General features: G+C 38.8%; 1 protein-coding gene across 1 annotated transcript in view; it reads right to left on the minus strand.

The window, feature by feature from the left end:
• Positions 1–9617, minus strand: part of GUCA1C (guanylate cyclase activator 1C) — a 37325-nt gene extending 27708 nt beyond the window's left edge. The window contains exon 1 of the mRNA XM_059466434.1: positions 9414–9617. Coding sequence (XP_059322417.1) covers positions 9414–9617 — 204 coding nt within the window. The remainder of the gene's footprint in view (positions 1–9413) is intronic.
• Between the last annotated feature and the right edge of the window lie 2163 nt (positions 9618–11780).

Genomic DNA, 11780 nt, shown 5'->3' on the forward strand with positions numbered 1-11780 from the left:
CACTGAAAAGTCCTTGACTTAGGATAAACACTACACAACAACAACCAAAGCATCAGTGTGTTATCAATATTACTCCTACTAAATCAAAAATACAGTATTGTACCAGATACTAGGAAGAAAATTAACTCTATCCCAGATGAAACCAAGACAACAGAGTGTCAGGAACAAGACAAGCAGGCTGAAAATAAGAAGTATCCATCAATAAGTCACCCAGTGCTAGTCATCCTTCCTCTTTTTCCTCTTTCTCCTGGGCAATAACAGTTCCCTTCCATATCTTCACATGATCTTGTACAGACGCTGGTCACTGGATTTCATTCTAGGCACAGGAAACTTGGGAGTTGCTCACACATACTGATCCCTCTACCCTTCCTCCTCTCTTCTCCTCCTGAAAAAATCATACATTACTTCTGTTTGTTGCTTCCAAATAGCAAGTCTTGGGGAAGTGTGCCCACAGTGATTGAGGCACATGAGAAACTGCTGCACTGCCTTAAAGAAAGGCCTTAGAAGTCCAACTTTGTGTTAGTCTGGCAAAAGACTTACAAGAGAATGCTAAGTCAAGGTTGGAATGCTTTTAAAATAATACCTTTTTACAGAATCCCTTTAGCTTAATAGGAATAACTAAAACACATGTAAAGACAGCAAAAATGCCTGGGTAAAAAATAATCTGATTTACAGTTCAGTCTCACAGCATCCCTCACCTCTAGCAGGGGACTAGAACGGTATAATTTGGTAGATATAACATTTGACATAAAAAGAAAGGTGAGTTTTATGGGGCACAAAAAGATGAAAATTTATAACCCTCTGCATAGTCTGACGGCACTTAATGAGCTACAGACAAAGCATGTGCTGAGACAGTAGAAATTCTATAGAAATCATCTGTTCCAGAAGCCAAGGGCATTGGAGCATTTCTATTTATAAATAAAAATAGAAAACTGATAACAATGTGGAGCCAAACAGAATAAATTAATATAGCAAAGACATATCAAGGAATGCTGAAACAATGGGTGTAGAGACTACTTTGTGTATAGAAAACACAGTGAAACAATTCCTGATGAGCTGTCTGTACCAAACAAAGCTGATTCTTAAAGGTGAAGATCAAATTACAGAATCTATTGAGATGCCTAGAACCTTTCTGAAACCTGCACAATATCCTGGGAATAAAAAAAACATATAAACAGACAAAAGTGGGACTACACACTTACACTGAAAATGCTAGTTCCATAATAAAGATTTTTGGTTCAAGGACAATCAATGCAACAACATGGGCACACAGAAAATGCACAATGGAGGTAAAGCAAAACTGTCTCTGTAGGGAACCATGAGAAAAAAAGATCAGATTCCTTAGTTCTGCTCTGAAAATGGTTTACAAGTTCTTAGTTTTAGAAGGGATCATGTAATTTAGATTTCTTTACAAGTGAGAAAAGGCAGTTTTTTGACAAAGGTTGAAAATAAGAGGTTGAGCCTTTAAAAATAAAAACCCACATCACAATGAGAGAAATGGCAGATTTGTCTTTACAAATAAGCTGTGGGTCTGCTGGTAGGTAAAACTAGCACTGGGAGATAAAAGAAACAGTAGGAAGGATTCCACTGATTGATGAATGGAAAAAGATACTTGCTTTTACAAATAAACTTTAGGGTTGCTGATAAATTAAATTGGACATTGAAAGATGAAAGAAACAATGGGGAAACCCCCTAAATTCCATAAGAATTAAAAATTAAAAGGGAGGGTTATACGTTAGAGAGAAATCTTCGGTATCAGGTCTTTTGGGAAGTCTGAGCCTCTCAAGTACTTCAGCCAATGGGAAAGAGAAAAGGGAAATGTGGCTGAGAAATTAGCATAAAAAGTGAGGCTGCATCCTTCAAAAATTTGAGAGACCCCAGGGAATGCCCCATGACTTCTGCCTTTATTTGAATAAAGTAAAAGGACTCCTCTGTCTCCTTTTTGGACACAAGCCTCTGATGTTTGTGGATTAATTTTTCCTACCAACAACAAAACAAGACTTCCCATCAGGGTGATCAAGAACTAACTTGAAATATAAAAAAAGCAGAAAACTAAAATAATAAAGATGACCTTCTCTTTCTCTTGGGTATTGTGAAAACAGCGATACCTTGGCAGTAGGCAGGTTTTCTTCCCCCTATCCTGCCATGTCCCTCTAGTACCTTCCAGCTCCCCATAGGCATGTGTCCACTCATCATCTGTAGCCAACTTCAGAGTCCCTTTATGTCTCTTAAGGTAGATGCAACCAACCTGCCAGCTCAAGCAGATCTTGTTGAGGTGTTTTCAGAGACTACCTAGACAGCCCAAATGGACAAGACATAAAATTTTGGAAGAGAAGGCTATCCTCCCAGAAGAGCTGAAATGACCTATCCTAGTCAGAAAATTTACCTCTGAAGGCTTTCACTGTCAAGGGTTTTTTCTTTTTTCATTGTTTGCTTTTTTTGATTTTTAAGACCCAAACTATTAGGACCCAGCCATCACCATCTTCTCCCTATGGAGAAGAAACTCTACAGTTTTCTTACAATTTGAATCAGTGTTTAGCTTCTAAAAGCTTCTTCTGTGTTTCTTGTATGCATGATACAAGGAGGATGACCAAGCTGACCTTTTTTATCTTCATCAGAATGTAGCTTGCTTTTAAGGGCTGTACTTCTCTCCTTTATAAACCAGAAAGATTTTGCCCCAATGAGACAAATTTCTAGTAGGACACAACCCCCTAGCCTGAGGTAAGAGGACTCACAAATTCTTACAGACTTGAGAGTGGGGATGGGGAAAAGAGAGGTCATTGCTGCTTTCTGTGGCGTTTAAACCCTGGCACCATTGTGGGACACACAATTGCTGAATTATTCTCTCATTGAGAACACTGGTCATGCACTGGCCCAACTTTGCTAGTTCATAGCCACATTACTTGTATGCTTCCTACCATAGTTGCACAAACAATTAACTCCTTGAGTTTTTGTATAGCTTTAAAACTGATAAAGAAGGCAGTGACCATTAAAGCAATACATCTGTAAGAGCCTATTAGATCTGATTTCTTTTTGTAGTACTGCTTCATTATTGCTGACATGGAGATTAGGATTATAGCTCAGTGAAACATATCTTGATGATGAGAAAGTCAACTGTGCTTATCTTAGTTGTGCAGAGCCCAGTCTAAGAGGGTTTTTTTGGTCATTAAACCAGTTACAGACATAATTTTGTGGGTGTTGTTAGCCACACATGCTACAGTGTGCCTGTACCTATAAATAACCAGCCAACCGAATATAATGAAATAACAAGTCTTACTCTTTCCACAGAAGCATTTGTAGTGCCGTTGCTTTAGTTTCAATGATTATGGGAAGTGCTCTGAGATCCCAATTTTACATTTTCCATTTTTTAGTTCATAAGTTACAATGAAGACCCACTGCTGAAGCTGTTATTTTCATCAAAGTTTCTAGCTGCCGAAGAGGTGCATCCTCCTTTGTCAGGAGAATAAGTCAGGAACACTTTCTTTTAATAGCTATTGTGAATTCATTGGTTTTCCTAAACTCACTTGTAAAGAATTCTTTCCAGGGATCTACAAGTGGGTCTAACAATGCCTGCTATTGCTAACCTGCTGCTTTTCATTGGTCTTATAAGAAATTAAGCGAAGAGTCCTCACATCCAGGGAAAATCTGAGAGGCCAATGAAATGTCCTGGCTCCAACTGGGACAACTAAGAAGAAAAAAATCATGGAACTTTTCCATGCTGATGAAATAGACGGGAGATCTCCAGAAATCTTCATGTTAATGGTAATAGATCCAAACACACTCTCACCCTCAACAATGTTTTGATGCCACAGGCTGTTGTTGTGAAGGCTTTCAACTTAGACAAATTGGATTTTTCCAGTTAATAATGCTACATATAGATCCTTAAACAACTCTAAATCCTGGTTTCCTGTTTTCCTCTGCCTACACAGCATGGCTATATGCAAGAAATTTGAATTTTATATTTAAATTTTTTCTTTATAGCAATAGAATCCCCTGAGTTAAGCATTTTGGAAAAAGGAAAGCCAAGCCAACAGAGTCATCAGCAAACATCTAATTCAAAGACGAGGCTGTATTCCCTAATTAGGGGCCGTTGTTTTGACTGGGGACGTTTTCCTTCCTGCTGCCTGAAGCTTCTTCCCGGAGTGAGCAGATGCTGAGCCACTGGCATCTCCTAGTGGCCCGGGCTCGCAAGACAAGCGCTCGTGTTCTTGCTGAAGAGCGCCCTGGCATTTCTGGGCTCAGTAATCCCTGTTCCAGCGCTTTTCTAGGACACCGGAGAGGCTCTGTGGAGAGACACCTCCAGGGGCTGGAGCCTGAGGCTGCCACTGCCAGCCCTCTCTCACTGCAGGGAGCTAACAACCACATTTATTCCTGCGTGTTGTTTCCGTCCAGCTATCAGCCTCCTTCTGATGGAGAATGAATCTCTGGTTAAGATTTTAGCAATCTTTTCAACACTTTTTCTCCCTAGCTGGCATTTCAGTTCCACAAGGGTTTCAATTAATGTACAAAGAAGGGGTGAGGCACTATTTCCTCCTTCCACTCCCTGAACATTTATTCCCAATCTCTTTATACTTGCGCCTTGATTTTGTAAATTTTACTTTTTTTTACATTTCACTTGTTTCTTCCCTCCCCTCAAAAGCTGTTATCTACTTATTCCTGTTTATTCCTGGGTTTTTTTTGACTGCACTTATAAATTCTTTCCATTTATCTTCTTGAAGTAAAAAAATCTTTCTGATCTACGCAAAAATTGGAGTCTGCCTTCCTTCCACCACCTAGCTTTAAAAGCTGTTTTTTATAAGAGGTGAATAGGGAAGTAAAACAGCTGCATAAGTCTTTTACAAGCTTTCCAAATAAGAATAAAAATGTAATGATAAAATAAAGAAGAAAACCAGAAAAAGTTCATTGTAACTGTCTGAAAATGCAGCTCTGAACAGAATTTACTTTAGAAATAGTAGGAAAAATAATTTTGAAAAAGGAGCGTGAAGACAAAAATATTCACACAACCTACCAGTAGTGAAAGGGGAAAACCTGAGGGTTTTAAGGCTCTTATCCATCCCCACCTACAAGGAAACAAACTCGTTTAGGAGATTTTTTAAGAGCTTGTCAATAGGTGAGTCCTTATCTTTGTCTGGAGTGACCTTGGCATGTTCTCAGGTGCTTCTGCAGGGACTCTCTTGAAGACAAAACATTTATGCTTATGTTGTATAAGAGCTTGTGTCAGGTTTGCAGTCTTGGTACTCTTGCTAGATTTGAAATAGACAATACACCATCATTAGCATCGGGAAAAAATGTTCAGATCTCACAGAAATGTCTCACAGAAAACATCAGGTTATTTAAATACAAACATAGGTGAAGCTCACATGATAGTACCTGAAGAAAGGGTATAAATCAAAGCTAGTGAAATTTGGGAAGGGAACTTATTACAGAAAACAGATTCTTCATGGCTGTCCAATTAAAAGTACATGCTTTGATTTAACATCCCATCTAAACCAAGCATGGTATAAGTAGTTTTCCTAATATAATCCTAAGGTTAAAAACAACTAGCAACATGTCTTTATGTATATAATTCTGAAACAGCAAGGGCATGGAGAGACACTAAAAAGTAATCATATTACTTCATTTGTATAATCCACTTAACACACATGTTCTGTTCACAGGCTTAGTGATGGGTTTTCAGTTAATTAAGTGATAGAAATTTGAATATTTAAAGCATAGCACTTTTGTTATCATAGAAACTGGAAGCTGACAGAGTCATCTTCAGCAATTTCAGGTTCAGGGAGAAGCTTGCCTGCGCATAAGTTTGTTGTTTGCTTGGAATCTCACTTCCTCAAATCTAAATGCATGCATGCTGCAAGAAATTTCATCTCAAATTCTTTTCCTCATCCACTAATGTCACAGATCTGACAGTGATTTTTACCACCATGGCAGCAGAGAAAAATTGATCCTTGATGAGAGAAAATTAATACGCAGAATTCAGGGCAGAGTGTGTTTGTTTGGAGGGGACAGGGTGAAGAAAGCAAAAGAAAACTAATGGTGCAATTTTCAATGTCAAAATAAAATGGCATTATGGCTTTTTACATCTGTACGTGTTATGCCACTTCGGAACCTTGATTTACATGTAGGATTTTTTAATAAAGTAATTAAAAAAATAATCTGTTAAGCAAGACTTAGTTCCCACTGACTCAGGTAAGTTGTTTTCCCCTTGATGTATGAGGCAGGGCAGAGAGACTTGGTTCATCTAACTTGGAAAGAGCTGAGTCATCTTGAAGATTCTTTGTCTGTGCTAAGCATGGAAAGGAGTCTTGAGCTGGACTTCTGCATTAAGACCAGAATCCAGAAGACAAATTCTTTCCATTGTACTCTGCCTGAGCCATGCTCTCTTTAGAAATGTTGATGCAGTCGGAATGACCAAAAATACTGAGGATACTGTTACTGAGAAAGCCATGCCAACCCTTGGAACTCACACATGCATTTCTCTGGGCAAGCTGGTATGAGCAGAGCTCATTCTGCTTGTTATGTGAAGCAGTCCCCTAAGGCAGCCTGAAGCCCCACAGAATGACTTCACAGAAAACATAAATTCCAGCAGATAAATATACACATCATGTCTAACTAAACAGATGCAGTGTAAATGCCAAAGAAGAAACTCATGAAATCCTGGCACGTTGTTTGAGAGATCCTGGTTCTCGTTTGCCACACGGTTTTCAATGAGGCTTTCACAAGACTGTATTCAAGGCAAGAGAAGAATAAAACTGAGCTACAGCTTTTCTAGATACTATGTGTTGTATCTGAATAATGTAGGTATACTCTTGCCATTTAATAAAAAATAGACCTTTTAATTAGTATTTAAAGGAAGAACATAAAACATTCTAATAAAATATTCTGGTTTACTTGATTCATTTTCCTAAGTGTTTAAGCCTTTCCAACTACTAAATTATACAAATAGATTGGGCAGGGATTAAAACTTGCCAGACGTTTTTCTGGGAATGGAAGCCCCATTCTTCATCTTATTTCCATCTCCAAATGGATATAGACTGTACAATCTTATTTAACTGACAATTCTAAATGTGCCATTCCTGTTCTGTCTTCTAAATAACTTTGTCTGGTCCTATTGCTGCAGCTGAGCAACAGCTCAATTAAGAAAGCACACAATAAAATCTATTCCTCAGATCAGTAGTAGCTAGTAGAGGACTGTTACAGCATCTTGCAGAACAGGAAATGAACATCAGATATTTAGTGGGAGCACATTATTAAATAATGAGGTTTTAAGCCTAGCAAAAGGAGTTTTACAGCGGATTTTATGAAGCCCTAAAGGCCAAATCATTGTTAAATTTCATTAAAATGGGGGGAAGAGTTCCAAACTGATAAAAAATGGAAGCATCTTTTTCTGTCTAACATGGTATATTAATTAAAAAAAACCCTTCTGGGAATAGCAAAACAAAAGACTTGACCCATACAAACTATGTTTTTTGTCTCCTAAAACACCAAACGCTGGTACCCCAGGTCCATCCTGTATTTTCTCTAGGCAAAAGAAAACAAGTGCCTGATCATTTTGTCAGCCAACTGTTGCCTTAAACAATGAATAAAAGTTTAATTCTGCACGAATGAGGCATTCATTCTGGGTGTGTCCCTGCTACCCAGCTGCCAAATTTTATGAAAACATTAGGAAATGATTAACTGAAATGCCTACTCTTTGAAATTTGCTGGAAATATACCAATTGATTAAAAAATTCTGGGGATATCAGAGAAAGGGATGAGAGATTGATTGGTAGCAGGAGTCTAACTAATCTGTATATAACCTGAGAAGTTTAAGGCATACATCTTAATATTCCTCAGATGACTTGAGCAAACTGCTCCATGGGTAATAAGCTAGTTGTAGTGGGAGAAAGGCATGTGGGAACTTCTAAAATACCAACACCACCAAAAAGATGTTCCCCCATAAAATAAAACGCCAAAATCCCCAACACCCAAAGTTCCCCACACTTTTCAAGATCACTGAAGTGTCAAGGGGTTTTTGCAGTGCAAAAATGCTTAAACATTAATGCTTAAACAAACTGGAAATGCTCAAACAACCTAAACTGGAAAAGCTCTTAGGTGAGCTCAGACACCGTCCATGTGTGCTGTCCAGGAACGTTAGCATTCATAAAGCTTTTCTGGAAAACTTAATGCATCAAAATTTTATTTTTTTTAATTCAAAAGGGCACAGCAAATTAACAATTTCTGCCAGTCAGGAAAACTGGAAGTTTGCTCATCATCTGTAATTAGCACATTTATTGAGGTAGGTGATACTACTTAATCAAATTTCAGTATGTTTAACCATCTGGTAATTGGCAGTGGGAAGACCCTTCATTTTATAGGAAGAGTCCTTGAGGATTATGGAAGAAAGAATTACATAATTCCAAAAAAGCAAGCTGAATTGCGAGTGGAGATGTGTATGGACACACAAGAAAACCGTGTAATAGAGGCACTGTTGCATGTAAAAACACACGAGGTACCTTATACTCTCAGCATTTTCTGAAACAAGTATAATTAATGACGTAATTCTGTATCTCTGAACTCATTGAGATAAAAAATGTGGGTAGAGAACATTAATGCTTTATTTTTTTTTAATATTTTTTTTATACCAAGATGGGGCGGTATGTTCTATTAGCTGAAAGCTTAGTTTGTATTATTGACAATTCAGCCTAAACCTAATTTCTGTGACTCCTTCAGGGATTACAGATGACTCTTCACTCCTTTTGTCACATTTGGTAGAAAGTGTTACTGTGGCTTAAGGGGAAAATAACTCTGGGTGAGTCTCGTGGCCAGGAGGAACCTGTATGAAGGCTGCCATGGAATAACATAAGACAGCAATGCATCTGACAGCTGCTGGACAGATCCTTAGCAGGACCTACGATGTCAAGCATTAAAACTGGGATGATGGATCAAAACTAAACAGATGTGCCTTTGGAAAAGGGGGATTGACTGATACCGAATTAGGCCACAGAAGGTGTTCAGAATGAATCCCGCGACAGAAGGAATCTTGTTGTGTCTGTGTTGCATAAACTGAAAACATTAATACCTATGGATCCAGCTGAACACTCACTGCCTTAGAAAGATTTTTCAAGCAGCTATATAAATAAAAAATTCAATTATTAATGCACACTGAAAATAACGATAAAAATCTGGTTTTCAAAGATGAGAAACCATTAGCATGTATTAGAATGACTGTATGAAACTTTCAAATTAGCTAAATGTACTGGGAACAAAGCATTCAACATTGTCTGCCAGCCATTCTTGGTTGTCTGCTTGGAGTTTTCTATCGAATTGCTTCTATTACCTATGAGCAGGGAGTGTGCAGCTCCCTGAGACACGTCTCTGAGTGCATCAAATGATACAGCCACAATAAAGCCCAGAAGTCAAGAATGAATTCTTACCTTATTCATGTCAAATGTGTGAAATACTTGTTCAACATAGTTGTTAGCTTCAGGAGTAAGTCCATGTAGATCTAGGACATGTTTAAATTCATGCAGGCAAAGCTGTCCAGATGGGCATTCCTTCATAAACTTTGTGTACCAGTGATGAATTTCCATAGCATTAATGTCATCTGCTGATCCAGCAGCACCCATTGCATCAAACATACCAGGTAATCTTTTTCAGTATTAATTCATCCAAATGTTGATTCTTCCTTCCCAACAATGATCATTCAAACACCAACTCTGCCTTTGAGAGCTACTTTAAACCTCTTACAGATCACTACCAAGATAGACTAAGTAAATATAGCACCCTAGAAAGATTACTGGCACCCGGTTTTAGTACCCTGTGGTTTTAGCAGCTAATTAGAGTCTTTGTGCACAGTCAGTCTGCAGAGCCTCAGATGAACTGATTATACCAGTTCTCATCTTGTACTGGCATCTGTGGTGCTAAAGGTGTTTATACTGGATGAATATTGAAAAAGCAACATGCAGGAACTTTGAGGGTAGTTTCTAAACCTTCATTTTTACAATTTATAAAGTTTTAACAAAAACTTAGAACCATTTTAATACTTGTATGCATTTTGTGCAGCTGCCTTGGAGCTTGTATACATTTTGTGCAGCTGACTTTTCATTTTTATTATTTCTGTACATATGGTGATCCAAATCTTACCTTACAGGTCAAAACTGCAACACAATTTGACTTGGATAACCTGAAAAAACTGAAAGTAGCTGTACACTAAGCACAAAAAACTTGTTGTCTTTAGACAGGAGTTTTACTAGCAGCTGAGTCTCCTGTAAGCCAATGTTGTCTTGAAAATTGCTTCCCCACTGCCATTGCTCTTTCAGTCCCATCCTTTCCCTTCCCTTAGGCCAGCACAAGAGTTTGTGGTTGCACTTGGGGACAAGTCTTAGAACAGATCCATGGAAAAGCTTGCAATAAGATTGAATACCAATAAATATAGTTAGCTTTAGAAAACATTCCCTACATTTTTGCATTGCCTGGTGTCACAATAGTGGGTTTTACAAGAGAACAGAAAAAGTGAAGGTGGAAAAGGGTGGCCAGCAGTATGGGGGGTGCAGGACTGCTGCTTCTGCTGCTTCAAAATTGTTTGTGGAAACCTGTAGTGTCATAACGGCTGTGCTGTATTGCAGTACATAGCAATGTACAGGTTTACAGCATTTAAGCCCTACAGCAGATACTATGGCATACAGTAGTTTTAAACTAAACTGGTGGAATGTAAAAATACAGCTGTTACACCTAAGGCTGCTGCCCAGGTGGTGGCCTCACCAGTGGCCCTGCAGTGATGTCTCACCTGAGCACTGAGCACACTCGAGCAGCTTTGCTCTGGAGAGCAGGGCACAGTCCCATGGCCCTCAAGCGCTGTGCAGCTGCATGAGATCAATCTTCCTCTGGCCAAGGCTCCTGCCTGCTCAGCTGCAAAAGCAGCGTCACCAGTCAGGAGAGACAAATTTGGTCTCAAGACAGCGAAGGAGCAGAATGCTACTGCTGGACATATCCTGAGTGCTGGTTTTCAGGTGCCAGGAGTGATGAGCATTGTGGGGGTGCCTCCATGGGGTGTGCACTGGTGGCAGAGCCAGCTGGGCAGGCTGCCTCTGATACATAAGGAACTGGGCCACGGCATGCAGGTTCGTGTGGTCTTCCAGTATTTTTAGGCAAATAAAGAGCTGTGATGTTCTACTCATGTAAGATCAGAACTGCAAAATATTTTTCAGAAACAGGTACCAGCCTTCAGTGTAAAAGGGCAACAAGCTGGGCTGTTGCTGGAACAGACTTTCAGCACAAATTTGCTCCTACGTTGCATAAGCCAGAGTCTGCAGCTAGTCAGGGCAATGCTGCTGAGGAGGGAGAAAAAAGTGCACATGGATGCCTGGAAGACTTCAACAGAGACATATACTGTAGTTATTATTAAAATGTGATTTTTTTCCTAATCTCTGCTCATTCCTTGCATCACTTTTAATAGTCTCCCCAGAGCAAAAATAGCTGCCCACTAACATCCTGTCAGTTATAAGATCAAGACCTTCAATACTGAGAAGCAGCAGGGATTTTCTTTATGAAATACTGAATAAAACCGGAATCTGAAACACGTGAAGTGGTATTTAGAAATATGTCACTTCAAAATATCCCTAGCAGGCAAAGAATGCCGTATTATAACAATAATCTAAATTAATAATCTAAATATTAATACTTTATAATCTAAATAACAAAGAACAGCAAGTAAAACAAAGGTAGCTTAAAATAGCAATCTTCAGTCTTTTATTGTTTTTCATAAAATTTAAATTTTCAATAGTTAGGAACTGGAAATGCCA

Source organism: Ammospiza nelsoni, chromosome 2 (genome assembly GCF_027579445.1).
Source record: "Ammospiza nelsoni isolate bAmmNel1 chromosome 2, bAmmNel1.pri, whole genome shotgun sequence".
Classification (NCBI taxonomy): Eukaryota; Metazoa; Chordata; class Aves; order Passeriformes; family Passerellidae; genus Ammospiza; species Ammospiza nelsoni.